At 41.3% G+C, this 20,929-nt stretch overlaps 1 protein-coding gene across 4 annotated transcripts in view; it reads right to left on the reverse strand.

Annotated features, from left to right (window-relative positions):
- Positions 1-694: 694 nt before the first annotated feature.
- EIF4B (eukaryotic translation initiation factor 4B) overlaps positions 695-20,929 on the reverse strand; it is a 34,850-nt gene continuing 14,615 nt past the window's right edge. Inside the window, exons 5-15 of one of the 4 annotated variants that reach the window (XM_028144442.2) lie at positions 19,003-19,057; positions 18,255-18,389; positions 12,590-12,733; positions 12,323-12,496; positions 8,707-8,935; positions 7,389-7,486; positions 5,179-5,392; positions 4,357-4,412; positions 3,709-3,814; positions 3,344-3,416; positions 695-2,767 (exon numbers count right to left, since the gene is read on the reverse strand). In XM_028144442.2, the coding sequence (XP_028000243.1) occupies positions 2,687-2,767; positions 3,344-3,416; positions 3,709-3,814; positions 4,357-4,412; positions 5,179-5,392; positions 7,389-7,486; positions 8,707-8,935; positions 12,323-12,496; positions 12,590-12,733; positions 18,255-18,389; positions 19,003-19,057 (1,365 nt within the window). In that variant the 3' untranslated portion in view covers positions 695-2,686. Of the gene's footprint in view, positions 2,768-3,343; positions 3,417-3,708; positions 3,818-4,356; positions 4,413-5,178; positions 5,393-7,373; positions 7,487-8,706; positions 8,936-12,322; positions 12,497-12,589; positions 12,734-18,254; positions 18,390-19,002; positions 19,058-20,929 lie in introns of all 4 variants that reach the window. The other 3 variants (XM_028144441.2, XM_028144440.2, XM_028144439.2) reach the window with 3 other exon arrangements.

Raw genomic sequence — 20,929 nt, forward strand, 5'->3', positions numbered from 1 at the left:
AACCTCCTTCCTGCCCTTGCAACAATGAACAGTTTGTCCCTCTGTTTGGAAAATTCCCACCAAGTCTGAGCCATGATTAAGTGGTAACCCAGCCCTGGCCAGTGCGGCTCAGTTGGTTCAGCTTTGGTCCCATGCACCCGGTCACTGGTTCAATTCCAGGGCAGGGCACATGCCCGGGTTTCAGACTTAATTCCTAGTTGAGGGTGTACAGGAGGCAGCCAATGTTTCACTCCCATATCAATGTTTCTAATAATCAATTAAGAAATCTTAAAAAAAAAAAGGTGATAAACCTAGACTCCATTCTGCCTGTGCAGTTCAACCCAGGAAAAGAGGCTGCATCTTTCAACAGCCGAAGGGCCGAGGTGTATGGAGGCATTGCCTCAAGGACATGAGGCTTTATCCTCAAGAGCTCCCACTTCATCTTAGTAAACAAACAGCATAGGAAACGGAATGCAGGTATGCTCAGATGATATTAACAGTTAACACCAGACAAAAATGCTGGAGGGGAGTTGATGAGAATTGCCAGTTCTTGGGCCTCAATGACCAGATCAATTCCCCTGGTAAATCCCACCCTCTGTACTTGCACAAAATGGTCCCCAGAGAGGGGAAGGCAGGGTAGCAGACTGTCCGTGGGGAGTCCACAAAAAGGACTTGGGAGCATGGAGTGTATCGTTAAAGAATTTCAGCATTAAAATGAACTTTAAAGATCAGATTTATTTGGAGAAAACAAAAAAAAACCCCACAACCCAAAGGATGGGATTCACATCTCAAGACATCTCCCAGGTAGTAAGTCTACAGATTACAAATCATTTTCATAGAAGATATTTTTGTACAAATTTTACATGTATTGAGTAGGACATAGATCCCTGTTTGTTTTAAGGGGGGACATGGTAGGGGAGTGGGAAAGAACCGCTTTTTTGGACACAACTATTTGGAAGGAGTAGACTTGAAGAGGGCAAACCCTATCTTTTCATCATCTACAGCAAATGGTTAAAAAAACCCTTTCAACCTCAGGTCTCTAAAAGCCATTTCCTGGCCATCCAAGCCAATTACAGTTACTTCACTTGTACGTTTTTTTATGTCCACTGGGTAAATGATTCATTATGCCAACTGCTGCAGCACTCATAAACCAACACCCCCGCATAGCTGGACAGGCTCTAACCTAGGACTGATGGGAGGAGGGCTTGCAAACAAGAGACCAAGGTCTCATTTCTCTGTTAGGTACCAATATTGCCCATAAGGATTCCACCTACTGAGCTGACAGTACAAAGGAACACATAAAAGCAGGCAAGTTAAGTTACTGTGTTGCAAGAGAAACCAGGACCTTGTTAAAGAGTTCTCTCCATTATCATTTATTTTCAAGGGAAGCTAAAAACAAAACAAAACCACACACTGGTCTAGGCCACATTATAAATCCAAACATTGGTGTGGGATTTCAGTGGAGAAAAGGAAACTTGTAGGGAAAAAAAAAAAAAACACAAAAAAAACCCACCCCCGAAAAATTAAAAGCCTCGAACAAAAACCCCAATCAAGGTCATAAGAAAGGCTCCCGGTTTAACTGTCCCTATTTATCCACCGCCCTCACCACCTAAGACCATTCTAGTTTTCTGAGGTGTAAAAGGGGTCAGGACTGAACAGCAGGAGTCAAAAGGCAAAGGAGCCAGGATTTACTTGAGAAGAGCAGTGATTCCTCATTAGACAGCTCCCAGGGGCTGATCCAGAGGCCTGGGGCACTGGGTCTGTGGCTTCAACAGAAGCTGCTTTTTGGGAGGTAACAGGAAAGAGTAGCATGAGGAACACAAGACAACAGTCTAAATTTAAAAGCTTCAAGATTTCAACAGAATGTGGGTATTTGAACTTTGAGAAAGGATAGTGTTGAAGAAAGGGCAAAACCAGGACACGTAAGAAACTTGGGAATTCCCACACCCCTAAGTGCTTCCTGCTCCAGGAAGTAACCATTCATGTGTTTATTGGAGGTCATATCATTTTTCCCTATTTCTGGTTCAAAATAATTCATCACCTCCCCAAAGCTTCGTTTCAAACCACGATTTTCCCACTTATTTTGGTCACCAAGCAGTCCTATTCTTTAGAGGCCTGTAGACTCACTCCCAGCTACCCCCCTGGGGGGTAAAAACGAAGGCATTCCCCCTAGGCTGGCCCCAGTAACTCAGAATTAAATAAGAGGAGGGGCTGGCAGCCTCCTGGAGACTAAAACTTCAGAGACTAAACCTACCTTTCCAAGGATGGGGAATTTATTCAGATATTTGAGAATTCATAAATGCCACATTAGGATATAAGAATTAAAGGTACAAATCTCATCCTCTTCCTCATACCTGCCCTACTGCCCAACCAGATTCCAGACATTGCATCACTGTCACTGCCATTTTCCTAAATGGAGGCCCCTAGGCACTGGTCACACGGGCGACTGCATGTGTCATAAAAGTGCACAACTTTCCCATTAAAATATGCCTGTCTTTCTGGCTATATTGACGATTCTCCAGTTAGTTCAATACTTTAAAGGCTGCAGCAGCATGCAAAAAAATTTCATTTCATTTCGCTTTTTTAAAAAAAGTTAAGAAGTCTCCAGGAGATGTGAGTTTTATTTTGTCTTGTCTGGCTAGAGGTTTGGTTTGCTCTTGAACGTTCCAGGGTAGAGAGAGACTCGGAGAAAACAGGATGTAGAGGTCTAGTCGGTGTAATCTTCTCCCTCGTTTTCATCTTCACCATCCACAGAGAGAGCAGCATACTTGCTTGCAGAACTGAACTTCTGTAACAGAGAAGTGATAAAGTGACTAAGGCCTTAAATCCTCACATCAAAATCCAAGAAACAGCCCAGCCGGTGTGGCTCAGTGGTTGAGAGTCAATCTATGAACCAGGAGGTCAGGGTTTGATTCCCGAATAGGGTACATGCCCAGGTTGCAGATATGCAGGAGGCAGCCAATCAACGATTCTCTCTCATCACTGATGTTTCTGTCTCTCTCCCCCATGCTCTCTGAAATCATTAAAAAAATATTTAAAAACAACTCCAAGAAACTGGATTCTGATACTTTAGTCCAGACCGCAACCACCTGCTTGCTCATTAGCTTTTACTGAAGCATTTCCCCCGCTAGGGAGAGCTGTCAAAGGCATGCACGTGTGTTCTTATCCAAGTCACACAACCACCCTTCATCTTGAAAAAGGCATGAGAGGAGTGAAAGGTAGAACAGAGAAAAATGCTAAACTTTCATTATTTCAAATGAGCAGCAGTGCCTTATTTCCAACCACTGTTTGCAGCCCTAAATGTAAGTGGGGTTCAACAGGAAAAGCTAAGGGAAGTAGAGTTGGGCAAGCCTTTGACACTTACAGAGGCTGGACTTTCTTCAGGTTTCTTTGGCTCAGGTGCAGATCGGGAGTCTTGATCCTTTTTGCCATCTTTCCTGCAGAGATGAGTATAAGACCACATCCTTAGGAGAGGACTCTCCCCAAACCCATAAGCAGCTCTGAGGCACTAAACGGGCACCTCCAGTCAACAGTTCTTGATACCTGGACACTTTGTGTTATTTCTAGATTCTCAGAATTGTAACTTTTTTTAGTGATTAAGTTTAGTTTGTTCACAGTGTGAGATCTGGTAATGAATGCTTGGAGAACCAAGAACTTCTTAATTACAAAGACAGGGGTGCCTAAGCCTCAGACAACAGTTACAAACGACAGGAGAGAGAACACACTTACCTCTCCGACTCCTTCCAGTGGTCTTTGTTCCCTCCATCTCCTGGACCACGGTTGGAGCTCCCGCTTTGGCCTTTTGGGACACTCACCCCATCCACTTTATTTTCATCTGCTCGAGTGGAAATGCAAAAATAAATGGAAGGCAAGTAAATAATTACCCTCCCTCTCCTAGGTTTCCGAAGGGCTGGAGAAAAATGTGCTCATCATGTACCCAGGGAAATTAAACCTCACCCCAACCCAGACTTCCTTCCTAAATCCTTCTTCCCACGTACTCTATATATAACACACCCCTCCCCCAACAAGATCCACTAAAAAGTTCCACTGTAGGATTACACCATCATGAAAAGCCAACTGGCAGTAAGGCTATGATGCTGTGTTGTGAGTGACCTTGGCCTTGCAGATGGTGACATTTCTAATCTGTACTGAGCATGTTATTTTCCTTCCGATTCCCCCGCCCCCTGTTCTACCAGGAAAGGGCAGGGTTCCATGCTTTCTCTAAAGACCACTCCTGCCCTCTAATGGCAAGAAAAGACAGAAGAACCTTAACACAAAACCTGGTACAAAATACACTGAAGTTCAGTATTTCATGACTTTATAGGCCTTTTAATTTAGGTCTCTAGCTGAAAAATCCTATTCTCCTTTTGATCTCACCTTTCCTTGCTGGTCCTTCCTCAGATGGTTGAGCTGGAACCACTTTCCCCCCACCACTAGGAGAAAAACATGTAATCACATAATCAGTTGTCTTAAAGAAGAGATAAGAAATTTATCACCCTCCAAGCTCTACAAAGAACCAAAAATACAGAATGCTGTGATATGTTAAAATACAGGAAAGACAGCAACAACAAAAGCAACTATTTGAACACTTTAAGTGCCATGTCCTTTAGAATTATCACAATCACACAAGGCTAATATTCTCTATTTTACAAAGGAGGACCCTAAGACTTATGGAAGTGATCCTCCCACTGCCAACATGTGGCTGCTCTGGGTTCTGAGTCTAGTATGTGCAGATTTTGAGGCACCAAAGGAATGTCAACTAGCTATAAAAACTCTAGAAAATGGACAACTGGTGCTCAGGAGCCAGCTCCAGTATTCCACTGAATCTGAACGAGTAGAGCAGACAGGTTAGGTGCTATCTAAGGCCACCCCCCTCAGGGCACTTTCTATCACGACAGCACAGCATTTAAGTGTCTACAGCTGCCCTGGTTGGTCTTGCTCAATGGTTAGAGCGTCAGCCCGCAGACCAAAGGGCACACACATACTTTGGTTACAGGCTCAATCCCTGGCCCAGGTAGGGCCTGCTGTGTAGGAGGCAACCCATGTGTTTCTCTCTCTCCCCTCTCCTCGGTTCCCTTCTCTCTCTCAAGAAAAAAAAAAAGAAAAAAAGAAAAAAGAAAAAAAAATCCTCCGGTGAGGATAGAAAAAAAAAAAAAAAGATTCTACAGCTAACCGACTGCTGTTTCCAAGCTGACTCACCTTGTAGGGGATTGCTGCTCTGTGTCTGAACTCTGAGATCGAGCAGGAGGGTTAGAACTTCGCTTCACCCAAGCATTCTCCTTTGGTGGAGGGGCTGGCATTACCTTTAGAGGCTGTTCAGGTTTGGGAGGCTTAGAAGTTGGAGAGTGACAGTCTTCCTCCTTATTGAGTGTTTCATTTTCTAGAGACTTCTCACTCTCTCTCCTTCGTGCATCTGTGAAGTCAGAGTGGGGGAGGGACAAATGATCAAAAATAGGCTTATTGTACAACCATCTGTTAGGATCTCAATAGAGTGGGAGAGTGGGAAATGGTCTATGTCCATATTTACTGCTATCATTTTTCTTAAATACAGACTCTAACTTGGCTCCCAAAATATGAGAAAACGTTTCACTGATGCAAGAGAAACTGGAAAAATGACTCTCCAAGGATAGCCCCTGACCTTTAGGAGGATAGCTTTTCTAGTCTCATTGTTAAAATGGTCGCACTTGGAGAATGATATATCACACACCCACACTCACACACTTGTGTGTGTGTGTGTGTGTGTGTGTGTGTGTGTGTGAAGGGGACCTATGGCCCTAGCCGGTTTGGTTCAGTGTATAAAGCGTCAACCTGTGGACTGAAGGGTTCCGGGTTTGATTCCAGTCAAGGGCACATGCCTGAGTTGTGGGCTCGATCCCCAGTGTGGGGCGTACAGAAGGCAGCGATCAATGATTTTCATCATTGATGTTTCTATCTCTCTCCCCCCCTCCCTTCCTCTCTGAAATCAATTAAAAAAAAAAAAAATCTCACTTATATGTGGGATATAATGATCAACATAAACTGATGAACAAAAATGGATCCAGAGACAAGGTGGCACTGAGCAGACCGTCCAACCTCAGGGAGAATGCGGGGGGGGGGGGGGGGGAGAGATTAGCGATCAACCAAAGGACTTGTATAATGCATATTAGCATGACCAATGGACACAGACACTGGGGAGGTGGGGGCTTGCACTCGAGGGTGGGAGGGTTTAATGGGGAGGGGGGAGGTGACATGTAATACTTTATACAATTTAAAGGGGTCCTATGTTAAATCTGCAAACCCCAGAAATCACTGATCAACTTACAGGCCCAACATACACAAATACATAAGTAAACATGATACAACCAGATTTATACATTTATGAAAAGTAGAACACACTACTCCCCACCCCACCTCAGGGATTGAGCCCACAACTGGGCCTGTGACCTGACTGGGAATCTCCTGGTTCATAGGTCAATGCTCCACCACTGAGCCACGCTGGCCGGGCTCACGTATTTTTTTTTTAAAGCACCAAATGTCTCCTCCAAACTAGGAGCTTATTTTATCAGATTGTTTTTACACTTTAAGTGCAAGCTCTTCATAAGTAGGGATATAAATCAACACATAAGTAGGGATATAAATCAACCATCATATTCCTACCTGGGTACAAAGAGGCCTTATATCCTGTTACTGAGTCCACTCCACCATGAATAATTTCTAGGAAACTTCTACAGCATGTGGACAACTGTTTCCAAATCGCCCCAACCTTGAGTCATGTTTTGAAATGCTCAAGTACAAATCAATTTAGAGGTGGGAGGAGAGGCCTTAAAATAAAAAACACCAAAAAACAAACAAAACACCAAAACCCCCCAAAAAACACTGGCTCACATTAAGGGAAGGGAGGTGTTATAACTGAACAATTCAGTTTCCAAAGCACTAACCATGCTTATGACCAAGCAATAATTCAAGGGAGGAAGAAAGAATCAAAAGCAGAATATCATCACTTGAAACACTGGTTGCTCTGAATAAACAAAACTCAGATATCAATACATAAAATGAAGGGACAAAATGTAATAGAATCACTGATTGGCTGCCTCCTGCATGCCCCCTACTGGGGATCAAGCCTGCAACCCAGGCATGTGCCCTTGACAGGAATCGAACCTGGGACCCTTCAGTCCTATCCACCGAGCCAAACCAGCTAGGGCTTAAGTATACTCTTTAGTAGAAAATTATTAAACAGATCATCTAAGTCTAGCTCTGGTGCCCATTTCTCAGATTTTTCAGAGCAGGAGGTGTAAAACTAATACCAATCTGAACTAATCCAAATAAAGAGTCCAGGATTGAATTTAACACCTCAAAGTCTCTGCATAATTTGGTTATGAATAGGTTATGGAAAATGGCAATAATATGATACCCACCCTGGTCTGACTTACTTCTGCCAGATGTGGCTGAGGTCCCAGTCTGTGATGACTCACTTCCTGTCCTTGACCGTTCCCGTTCCTGAGTTTCTTCACTTCGCCAGCTTGGGTGTCTGTGTAAGAGATTTAACAAAATACATATGTCTAGCTCAGTGAAGGCCACCTTGAACTCATGCTGACCCCCCCAAGTAGGATCACTTTTTGCATTGGCTAGGGCAGTGATGGGCAACCTTTTGAGCTTGGTGTGTCAAAATTCGCCAAAAAACTGAGCATAACTCGGGTAGTGTGTCACTTTGAGGAAAAAACATTATTTCGCAAATGTTTCATCCGTAGGAGCAGCAAATGTTTCATCCTCGGCATGCGGCCGCCTTAGCGGCCGCGTGTCATCAGAAATAGCTACGCGTGTCAGTGCTGACACACGTGTCATAGGTTCGCCATGACTGGGCTAGGGTTAAGAACATTTTCCTATATAATCTACAACACTGCCCTCCCTTACTGAAAATACAATTCTGCAAGTCATTTAAAACTAGGCCCAGTTGTCCAGAACATTGTTATAGAAGGTTTCTACCCTATTAGAGCCAATGCCACCTGTGATGACTTCTTTAGTATCATAAGTAACACTTAAGATAGTATAACCAACATACACACAAGTAAAAAAATGAAAAATAGGCTGAAACCGGTTTGGCTCAGTGGATAGAGCGTCGGCCTGCGGACTCAAGGGTCCCAGGTTCGATTACGGTCAAGGGCATGTACCTTGGTTGCGGGCACATCCCCAGTAGGGGGTGTGCAAGAGGCAGCTGATCGATGTTTCTCTCTCATCGATGTTTCTAACTCTCTATCCCCCTCTCTTCCTCTCTGTAAAAACTCAATAAAATATATTAAAAAAAGAAAAATAGTAAACATCTTCTCTCCACTTTATCCCTAGTAAATTGAAAGAGGTAAATCTGCCCACTCACCATGGTGGGATTTTACTTTATATACTAAAGCAGGACTTGCAAATTTTTCTTAAAGGCCCAGATAAACTTTACTTATAAACACAGGCCCAGATCACAATTTGCTGACTCCTGTATTAAAGTATCACCAATTTATATCCGTTGCAGGTTAAACAGAGTAGGCCTTTTTAAAAGTGTGAAGGATAGGCAACGACTCTTAACTGGGTTAAACCGTCCATGTACTGCAGACCACCTGGCAGCCCCAGCCCATGTACACTAAATGCTGATAAATGACAACCAAAACATCCACACAGATTTCCCAAGTACCCCCTGGGGACGTAATGCCCCACTAAGAACCACTGGATTCAGAGATGGGAAATTCATATCGACAATAACCTCACCTCTCTCGAGGCCGCCGTTCTAGTTTTGGCTCATCCAGCTGACGCTGCAATTTCTCCTGTTCCTTCTGTAGCCGCTCCTCTACTTCTCGTTCTCTAGCAGCTGTGTCAACAGGTTTTGCCCCTCCAAAGATGGAGGCTGCTCGACTGGACTGGGAGGTGCTAGCAGAGGAATCATCTTCCTTAGGAGTGCTCCGAGGCTTCAGATTCAGTTTGGGTCTTTGAGGGGGACCTACATCAAATAAAACTCTAAGTAATAGGTTTTCAAAATCAGAAGCTGATGGCTGGAAGCCAGATTCCCAGACAAAGCTTTTACATGGGATTCAGATTAGTGGCCTAGCCAATTCAGCAGAGAAGGTAAGAAGGGAGATTAGAAAATGGGTGGTTTGAATAATCAAGTCCAATCAATCTTTCCATTACCACATCCATGATGTACTACTAGACTAAGAGAAAGACTAAATATAGTAAAAATTTACATGATAAAACCAATCCTTTATCATGATTATTACTACCTGGGAAGAAATTTTCAACTACAATAGACTACTACATGAAAATATCTTGTTCAGCCGAAACCGGTTTGGCTCAGTCGATAGAGAGTCGGTCTGCGGCCTGAAAGGTCCCAGGTTCGATTCCGGTCAAGGGCATGTACATTGGTTGCGGGCATATCCCCGGTAGGGGGTGTGCAAGAGGCAGCTGGTTGATGTTTCTCTCTCATTGATGTTTCTAGCTCTCTGTCCCTCTCCTTTCCTCTCTGTAAAAATAAATCAATTATATATAATGTTTAAAAAATACTATTAAAAAAAAAAAGAAAATATCTTGTTTAAAAATGTGGTCTGGAACAGCGGTCATCAACCTTTCGGACCTCACGGACCACCAGTGGTCTGTGGAAGATGGATTACTTCAGTAGGTTAAGAGCTTGTAACAATATGACAGGGCAGACTCTATCTAGTCTTATACTCTTGCTCTGTGCATAATATATATTTGACAGTGATTCATAGGGCAAAGCATGCAACACTGAACTTCTGAATAAGCTCTACGGGAGTTTGATTCAAGTTATCAACATTACTCAAGATAAACTTGAGTGTTTCAAGGAAACCATGTTTCTCAAATTTGGTGTTTATTCTAAATATTTCAGACACACAAAAAATATAGAAGAAAGCCTATGTGCATTCTCCCTCCCCGGAGCAAGCCCACGCCTCTCCCCTCTTCTCCCACGGGTGTGCATCTCCGAAACTCTAAAGGACCCTTGAGGCTTGCAGCCAGGGAGCAATGAGCAGCGCAGCTCATCCTGGGCAAACCCTGTGAACCTGTCCCCAAGGACCCCTCTTAGTGAGCCAAAGCAGCTCAGCCTAGGCTCATTTCCCCCGCCCCCGCCCCCTGCCCTTAAATTTAAAACAATATATATTTTTATTGATTTCAGAGAGGAAGGGGGAGGGATAGAAACATCAACGATGAGAGAGAATCATTGATTGGCTGCCTCCTGCACGGCCCCTACTGGGAATTGAGCCCACAACCCGGGCATGTGCTCTGGACTGGAATCGAACTCGGGACCTTGCAGTCCAAAGGCGGACGCTCTAAACACTGAGACAAACTAGCTAGAGCTCCCAGCCCTTTCTTATTTCACTGTCCCCAACTTGAATAAATGTCCTCTAACATTAAAAAAAGAATATGCTAAATTCTATAAAACAGACTTATTCATATGAAAGTTATAATACTGGGACAACTTTGAAGTGCTAACACCTGAATCTTGAAAACTGTGCATACACCTAATAGGGCAGATGTAGAAGGGATGAGAGACAACATTGAGGAGATAAACTGGAGGCAGAACAGTGAAGGGCCTTTATGTTAGAAGTACAGACAAAGAGATATCTTTCAGACCATGGAGAGATTAGGAAGGTTTTTATTTTTAAATCTTTTAAAAATTAATTTTAGAGAGAGAGAGGAAGGGGAGCTAGAGAGAAAGATTGATTTGTTGTTCCACTTATTCATGCATTCACTGATTGATTCTTGTATGTGCCTTGACCAGGGATTGAATCCACAACATTGGTGTATCAGGGTGGCGCTCTAACCAACTGAGGTACCCAGCCAAGGGCCCCCAAGACTAGAAAGGTTTTCAAAAAGAAGGAGAATAACCTAATTAGATACTGTTCCAGAAAGACAATTTGGGCCAGTGTGAAGAATGAAGTGAGACAGGGAAATCTATTAGAAAAGAGGGTAAGGCCACCAGAAACAAACAAACAAACAAAATCAGGTGTACAGCTATTGGGGGAGGGAAGGAATGTCATGAAAGGAACAGGTCAGGAGCCAAAGAGGACCTGAGGCCCACAGATGAGCCTCCACTTTTCTCACAAGTAAAGTGATGATAATTGCAGACAGAATTCTTGTAATTAGATAATATTTGTATGAGAACTCAGTTCATTGGTGAAAACGCTCAATAAATGTCAACTATCTTACCAAATAATAGACAGACATGTAAATTGACCGTACCTCCACTACACCCACCAGCCAATCAGGAGCATGCAAATCAACCCAAACAAAGATGGCGGTTAATTTGCATACACTGGCACCAAGCAAGAAGGAAGCTAAGGCAGCAAAGCGGTGGAGAAGGGAGGGAGCGAGGCAGCGGAGACAGGGTTGAAGCCTGCCTTGGTGGGCTTCGCTCCCTTCTCTGCTTTGCTCGGGCTGCAGGAAGCCCTATTCTTGCAGGAATCTTCCTGCAATGGGCCTCTATATTTACACATTCCTTGAATGGAAACAGATAACAGCAATGCTTTTAAGAATTAAAGATTTTGTAGAAAAAACTGGAAATGCTATTTTTGCTTAGTGTTTTTGAGGGAGGAAAGACAACTGTGCTGGACTTTCAATATGGCTCTGATGACTTCTGTCACTCCACTGTGTTTTGATAGTTGTCTAGGTCTCCCTTCCTTAATTGGGGGACTATAGGTGATGATATATATAAAGCACTTGGCACCAAGTCAGGGCTGATAAAAGGTTGTTAAAAGGCTAGGATTGTTGTCAGAATATAAAGAGAAAAACTATGGGCCAGATACCTTACTTTTTCAATGATATCACTAAAGTCAGAACACAAATGTTGGCCATTTAGTAATACCTTTTTGAGAGGTAGGATTTAGAACACACAGTTTTATAGCAATGTTATAACATTAGGGGCAAAATAATTAATGACCATCAATTACTGTGGTAATTAGTAATGGCATTGAAATCAGCAACACTTGGTTTTGAATCCCATAGTGTCAATTACTAGCTATGAGACTGTATTACTGCCTTCATTAGAAAGCTGGGACTAAATACCACCCACTTTAAGTATAGCTTATTAAATGTGATCATACCACAAAGATGTCAATGTTTTTTTTTTCCTTTCCAACTTAGTTTACTCAATACTTTTTGACCCAAGTATCTATATACTAAAGGAAGTTAGAAATACTTTGCTTTATTTCCATTATGTCATCCATATCCAATGTTCTTTCCATCACACTCTGCTGCATCCTTCACAATATATAAATTCTATCTGTGTCCACTTAAGGGGTTTGAACATAACAGAATTTTCCCATCAGTTTGTTCAGTGGTCTGCCCCATTAAGCAAGCAAAAGAAAATGATTACCTCTGTCATCACGCCTATAATCATCCCGAGAGTAATCATCTCTGGAGCTCCATGACCGATCATCACGTCTCTCATATCTGTCCTCATAGCGGTCCCCGCCTCCTCTGTAGTCATCATCCCTTCGGTACCCACTACCAAATGCTCTTCTGCCACTGCCTATCCTGGAATCATAGCCTGTAAATAAATATACCCCAAATTGTGATCATCACACTGGAGGGAAGAAAAGTAGTTCTTAAAAGAAAGCAATCTAACTTAGTCTATAATGACCTCTATCATAGTCTCTGCTGCCTCTGTCATCATAGCGATCCCGGCCACCATATCGATCCATATCCCGGCGCGGGCCATCACGATAACTGTCCCGATACCCATCACGGTATCTGTCTGAATCATAACGATCTCGATCTCGATACTCTGGAGAAAAGAGAGACAAGTAAAAACGTTTTTTTTGGACACTAAAGAAACAAGAGAGGCAATTAGGTAAATTTGGTTTCATGAGTTCATATTCACTGCTTTATCGATTTTTATAAAAATGTCACATTGTATAGTAGAAGAATTTGTATTGAGGTATTTGGTATTTATTGAAATATTCTTGGTATTTATTTGGCTTCAAAATTTTTTCTCTAGTAATTCAATACACACTGCTGGACTAACAATTTAGGAGGAAGTTAGGGGACAGAAAAAAATATATTCCATAATGAATTTCCAGGATTAAAGATTTAGGTATTAAAACATCTATATAATAAAAGCCTAAGCGACTGTTACAGTGGAACGACCCGTCGCTATGATGCGCACTGACCACCAGGGGACAGATGCTCAATGCAGGAGCTGTCTCCTGGTGGTCAGTGCGCACCCACAGTGGGAGTGCTGCTAAGCCAGAAGCTGGCTCATGGCTAGTGAGCTCAGCTGCCACAGCGGGAGCCTCTCCTGACTCCATGGCAGCAGGTTCAGTGGGTTAGGATGAGCGTGAGTGGCATGGTGCCCAGCCCCGATTTGGGCTCCTCCCTGACCACCTGCTGCTTGGTGCACTGCTACATCCTCCGAGGTGTCCCGAACTGCGAGAGGGATGTCCGATTGCCAGCTTAGCCCCTGCCCCTCCCCCTATCCAGCAGGCCCCGTCCAGCCTGGCCCCTATCGGGACTGGGTGAGAGGGCCCCGTTTGGCCCTGATCACTGGCCAGGCCTAGGGACCCCACCCGTGCATGAATTTTGTGCACTGGGCCTCTAGTATAAAACATTTGAAGAAAATATAGTTGGAGCCCTGACCGGTTTGGCTCAGTGGATAGAGCGTCGGCCTGTGGACTCAAGGGTCCCAGGTTTGATTCCGGTCAAGGGCATGTACCTTAGTTGCGGGCACATCCCCAGTAGGAGGTGTGCAGGAGGCAGCTGGTTGATGTTTCTCTCTCATCAATGTTTCTAACTCTCTCTCCCTCTCCCTTCCTCTCTGTAAAAAAATCAATAAAATATAAAAAAAAAAAAAGAAAAAGAAAATATAGTTGGAATCTTATAACCTTGATGCCAAAAATCCAATCAGATATCACTTAAGTTTAGCATGAAAATAAATGACACATCTTGTGTTGGCAAAGTTTAGAGGAGAAAGTCAATTCCTACACTGTTGATGATTTTAAAATAGTACAACCACTCTCAAAGTTGTTTCAGAACTATGTATTAAATTATGTATACTTGCCAAAACCGGTTTGGCTCAGTGGATAGAGCGTCGGCCTGCGGACTGGAGGGTCCCAGGTTCGATTCCGGTCAAGGGCATGTACGTTGTTGTGGGCACATCCCCAGTGGGGGGGTGCGCAGGAGGCAGCTGATCAATGTTTCTCTCTCATCGATGTTTCTAACTCTCTATCCCTTTCCCTTCCTCTCTGTAAAAAATCAATAAAATATATTAAAAAATAAAATAAATTATGTATACTCTCTGGGCTAACAATTCAATTTCTAGGAATTTTTCCTGAGCTAATAACTGGACACATGTACAAAAGAAGGTACATTGTAATGTTTTCTTATAGATTAAGTAAATTAGAGGGCATCCATCCAAAGCAACCACAAAAACTGAGAAATATAATTACTAAATGTGTTCATGACACATTATTTGAAAAAATTGTTATAAATTTTATTTTACACACACACATTAATGCCAGAAATTTTTACAAAGAAATGTAGCTCAGGAGGCAACTGTGAATAGTATAAAAGGGGGTAGTGGCTTTTTAATTTCACTAACTTGATAGATCTTCCAATTTTCTGATAAAAGCTGGGAACCCAAATTTTTATATGAAAAATCTCATTTTCTAAACATGAACCAATACTTTTGAGTTTAATCATTGATGCATATAGACCAAAGAGGCATAGTAATTTTATTACTGCATTCTTTTAAACAATTATTTCATTTTGCAAAGACCATCATTTTGTTTATCTGAACAAACATTCATTCTGTGAAGTTTAAATTTATAAATTGAAGGACATGCTGATGTTAGTCAAGTAATTATATAGAGGAGAGCATGTGAAATAGAATTCAAAAAAACAAACATACAAAAAATCTGTTGGGTGTTTATTTTTAAATACATTTTTAATTTCTGTAGAGGTAGTGAATTCCATACTCAATTTTACTTAGATAATATTAAAACAATTATAAGCTTGTATTCACTAAGAAAACAGGAATCAACAGTGAAGAAAAGAAGCACATCAGTACAGTTACTAAGACAGCCAGGAAATATACAAGTTTTGAGATTTAATATAGATGTAGCTTAAGAACTCCCTCTACACTCTATCCACAATCATGAGGGTGGTTACATCACCACGCAAACATTTTTATAACTTATGTATTAACACTATATATATATATATATATATAAATTTCTTTTAATTTTTAAAAATAAATCTTTATTGTTCAGATTATTACAATTGTTCCTTTCCCCCACACCATAGCTCCCCTTCACCCGGTTCCCACCCCACCCTCTGCCCCGCCCCCCACTGTCCTCATCCATAGGTATACGATTTTTGTCCAGTCTCTTCCCACACCCTTCCCTCCAAGAACTGTCAATCTACTCCCTTTCTACGCCCGATTCTATTATATTAACCAGTTTATTCTGTTCATATTTTTTTATTCACTTGATTTTTAGATTCACTTGTTGATAGATATGTATTTGTTGTTCATAATTTGTATCTTTACCTTTTTCTTCTTCCTCTTCTTAAAGAATACCTTTTAGCATTTCATATACCGTATTTTCCGGCATATAAGACGACTGGGCGTATAAGATTATCCTGGGTTAAAAAGTTGTCTTATACGCCGGAAAATACGGTACCTGACACTCTATTCATGAGAGAGACTTGGGCGAAAAGCCTATTTACTATTACCGTATTTTCCGGCGTATAAGACGACTTTTTAACCCAGGAAAATCTTATAAGCCCAGTGGTCTTATAGGCCAGAAAATACAGTAATACTGGTTTGGTGGTGATGAACTCCTTTAGCATTTTCTTATCTGTGAAGCGCTTTGTCTGACCTTCAATTCTGAATGATAGCTTTGCTGGGTAGAATAATCTTGGTTAATTCTGATATTGGTACACTTGAAGTTGTCCCAGAGGCTCCTTACACTATCTTCATATTTTTGGATTCATTTTTCTTTTCCGGTTGGGTTTTTTTTTGCTTCTTTGTATTTCAAATCTTTGACTTGATTCTTGTGATCCTGCTGTTGGATCTCTGTATATTATTTTAGTCAGTGTATGCTTAATTTCTAGTTGGTCCTTTTTCATATCCTCGAAGGTCTCGCTAAATTTATCGGCCTTTTTCTAGAAAATTCTTTTTTAAAAAAAAATATATTTTATTGATTTTTTACAGAGAGGAAGAGAGAGGGATAGAGAGTTAGAAACATCGATGAGAGAAAAACATCGATTAGCTGCCTCTTGCACACCCGCTACTGGGGATGTGCCCGCAACCAAGGTACATGCCCTTGACCGGAATCAAACCTGGGACCCTGGAGTCCGCAGGCCGACACTCTATCCACTGAGCCAAACCAGTTTTGGCTAGAAAATTCTTGAAAAAAAACTTACAACTGTGGTTTTGAACTCTATATCCAGTTGTTTGCTATCCTCCATTTCTTTCATTTGTGACCTGTTTCTTTGTCTTTGCATTTTGGCTGCTTCCTGAGTTGATAGAGTGGCTTTATGTGCTAGGTGTCCTATAGGGCCCAGTGGCTCAGCCTCCCCAGTTACCTGAGGTGGACACTCTTGGTGCACCCATTTGTAGGCTGTGTGCACAGTCTTGTTGTAGTTAAGCCTTGATTGTTGTTGGTATCACTGGGAGGAATTGACCTCCACGCCAATTGGCTGTATCAGCTGTGTCTACAATGGAAGAACTTCTGTGCTGGAGACACCCTTATGAGGCCGCTGGGTCTCAGTGTTCCGTGGTAATTGCTGCAAGCACCTCTGAGAGAAAGCCGCCCTTGAGTTTTGCCTGCTGCCACAGTCCAGTTTCTCCCCGAATGAGTCTGGGTCCCCAAAGTCTCACCCGGAACTGGAGTTCAGAGCAGTTGGGAGCTTTTGTCTCCCTCCTGCTTGAAAAAGACAGCTGTGTACTCACTTGCCAGCCCTCTCTGCGTGTGCGCCTCCGTACCTCTGCCTTCCGCAGCTCCTGTGAGTCTAAGTGTGCTTTTCTCTTTCCTTCTAGTTGTAGAATTTCCACTCAGCCAGCCTTCCTGTGATTCTGGATGATGTCCGTTTTGTCTTTTAGTTGTAGTTTTGAAATTGTTGTGAGAGGCAGCAGTTCAGGTTTTTACCTATGCCATCTTGGTTTCTCCTCCAACACTATATATTGTTTTCAAATTTCTACACCCCCCCAAAGGTTTTGAATTTTATCCCCATTGTTACATGAATATTATGCTATAAAGTAGTCCAGTATAGGAGCAAACTACTAACTTAGTAACTTCTTTACTGAAGAGTAAATTCTTTCCATTTTAAAAATATAAACGTGGAGTATTTCTGCATGTATTTTAATAAAGTTGCATAATTTTCTCCATAAACATTTTACAAAGCTTCGTTGGACTTAGGTGATATGTGTAAAAGTTGTAACTCACCCCAATTCCTACCCCGTGACATTGTTTATGCCCCTTTAAATTATCTTTTACTTGCAGACTAAAGGCCCGGTGCACAAAAAGGGGGGTCCCCCCCAGACTGGCCTGCACCCTCTTGCAGCCTGGGACCCCTTGCTACTTACCGCTTGGCTGGCTGCTCCTTAGCGCTGCCGCGGAGGTGGGAGAGGCTCCTGCCACCGCAGCTGTGCTTGCCAGCCATGAGCCCAGCTTCTGGCTGAGCGGTGCTCCCCCTGTGGGAGCGCACTGACCACCAGGGGGCAGCTCCTGCATTGAGTGTCTGCTCCCCTGGTGGTCAGTGCTCATCACAGCGACTGGTCATTCTGCCGTAATGGTCACTTAGGCTTTTATTATATAGATTATTTCTCTTCCTTAGTATAAACAATGTCCAATGAGTATAGGATTTTTGTCTGTTTTGTTCACTGCTGTAGCCTGAACTTACAACAATATCTGGCATATGGCAGACATTTAGTATTTTTGAAGTGAATGAATTTTGTTATTTTAAGATATTTTTACAAACTTACATTTTGACTGCTTCTAGTAATGCAAGGAATTTTTGTACAGCAAATTCTCCAATAATGTAGAACTTAATTCTTGTTTCTATCAATTAGCCTATGGTAAAACTGGTTTCATTATATGCTATTTCACTTAAAAGTGCAGAACCTATCAATGATATCAAGTGAGGACTACTAAATACCACTCTAAACCCATCAATCTTGCTGGACTCTTGTTAATTTAAGTACTTTACTTTGTAGAATCTGCTGGGTTTCTTTATTAATAACTGTCTCTAAAAAAAAAATAGAGAAAGTAACACAGAAAAAAGGAACTTGATAAAAATGAACTTACTGTCTCCAAAACTATCATCACCTCTTCTAGGTGGGTAGTCATCAAAGCTGTCTGTGGCAGGACGGGCCCTCCAGTCTGTATCAGTTTTGTCAGAATCCCGATTTCTATCTCGGCCAAAAGAACGATCATCCCTGTCTATAGATATATAAAATGAAATAACAAATGAGGCCATAAAAACATGTGCTCAATATTTATTACATGTGTAGAAAACTCCCTTCAATTTATTTCTTGCTCATACCACAGCACAGTCACGAAGTTACCACAAGTGCACTCTCCAGTTCAACTGAGTGATATATTTCCTCACATTTATTCCTACTGGCTTAATGCTTATCTCTCAACTTCTGTATTAGGAGGATCCCTGATATATATATATATAAATTAGGCCCCTGTTGTGTCCAATGTGCTGTTGGGTACCTAATCTATTTATTATACATTTAACACTCACCTATGTCAATCAGGGCTTCTCAATCTCAACACTACCAACATTCTGAGCTCGATAATTCTTTCTTGTGGGGGGGGACTGTCCTATGCATTATTGGATTAATCCATGGATTCTATTATGTCAGTAGTACTCCCCAGTTGTGACAACCCAAAATGTCTCCAAACATCAACAAATGTTCCCTAAGGGCAAAAATCATCCTTAGTTAAGTACCGCTCTAGATTAAAGTAGGGCTACCACTATCTACCTCTATTAAAATCTTCTGGGAAAGGACAATAACAAAACAGGAGAACTCGTCAGCTTCCTTACCTTTATCCTGGGCTTGATCAGCAACGTCCACTCGAATTCTCCTGTTACCTAGAGACTGAGAGCATAGGACCATATTAACCAACCTTTTGCCCCATTATGCACAAATCCCATGAGTGACCTTGAACATCTGGGCATAGCAGAAGCACTGGGGGAAGGAAGATAAAGGAAAAACATTGTAATCTACCCAACATTCCAATTTGTTGGCTAAAGAATCCTTTATAAAGACTTGAAAACTGAGATAACCCCTTAGTTAAGTTGGGCTTAAATGATGTCAGGTCAATTAACTTACTATTTTTATAAAGATAAATTTCACAGAATAGAGTTAATTTAACTTTTCAACTATCAAAGGCAATTTACTACCAAGTACAATAAGTTAAAAATAATTCCCAGACAACTAAACAAAAGACACATTTGGGTCTAGAGTAATTATTCATTCAAGCATTTACAGAGCCCTTACTATGTATCACAAAGTTGCTTAAAGCATGGTCTCTGTATAATCTTAAATTCTTTCACTTAATATTACCTTTGGGTAAATCAGTTCCTCCAGGATACCCTCTGATTTCCCTTGCCCACATCATTATTTATATACTTTGAACCCAATTAATTCTACTGCTGATTTTTCCTCATTTCACAGTAGAATCTATAGTTGAAGAAGGATAACAGTGAATTTGTTAAAAATACCCAGAATTATATTAAATACCACTATAATAAAATCTCTAAATACACAGCAGCTCCTTAGTTTGGACCATGAGAACATTTTAATAGCTAATCCAGCAAACTTCAGATAACTATATGCTATTCTTTTAAAAATAATTTTTAATCTTTATTGTTCTATTATAGATGTCCTCCCCTTTCCCCCACTAACCCCTTCCACCCAGCACCTGTCCTTCCATGCTATTCTCTCTTAAAATCCAGACTGAGAAGTTAAAAATTAGTAATAGTAATAAGATCTAAAGAAGAAATATTTTGGAATAACTTCAGCTTTTCATGTGTTTATATCAGTGAACTTTTATTTCTAACTAGCATTTACTTCAGATTATCAAAGTGGTACTCAATTATGAGGCAGGAAAATAACTTAAAGGGTGCTGATTTTAATCATGTCAAATGGCAGATCTGGACCATAGAATTATGGCACTGGAAACTGCCTTCTCAACAAATAATGAGGGATTTCTGGAATTAAGAGAAAGAAAAAGAAAGTATTTTTTTCTTCCCAGATAATAATTAGTTTGATTTCTAAAGTCACTAGAGGTAAAAAAAGAAGTTTTAAGATTCCAAACTTTCATCACTAAAAGGTAAATAAATGCTTCAGAATCCTGCTTGGCTGGCCTACATAGCACCAACCATGTAAGAACTGCATCACATAGCACCAACCATGTAATAACTGTATCACAATTAGATCTAATCTCTATTTCCCTCTCATGTATTAACAGCTGAATCTCCTCTCCCTACTGAATTGCCAATGTATCTGGATAGAAAAATATCTATGGTCAATGATAAAAAGCAGGACTGAATGTTTACTGTCATTCTTCTGTAAAAGATTCCTAAGAGCAGTATTTATTACAAATGACATCTGAATGAGAAATGTTTCCAAACCCTCTTAAAATTATAATGAAACATGATTACTTTCCTGAAATGAGATAATACCTTTTAATACTAACCTGATAAATAGGATTTTTTTCTGTTTGGTTTGATTTGGTCAGATTACTTTGATAAAGAAAAGCCACCAGAGCTGAGACAATGCTATGAGTGAATGAATGTGAGATTCCATTAAAGACTGGGTATGGTGAATTTCTTCTGCAATTTCCCACCTAAATACCTCCCTGAATTATTGGGGCCTGCTGAATCGTTGTGCGACTTTTAAGTATTACATTGTTAAATAACCCAGGCTTTTCTTCGTAGATATTCTGGGAACCTTTGAAACAGTTAC

Source organism: Eptesicus fuscus, chromosome 7 (assembly GCF_027574615.1).
Source record: "Eptesicus fuscus isolate TK198812 chromosome 7, DD_ASM_mEF_20220401, whole genome shotgun sequence".
NCBI lineage: Eukaryota > Metazoa > Chordata > Mammalia > Chiroptera > Vespertilionidae > Eptesicus > Eptesicus fuscus.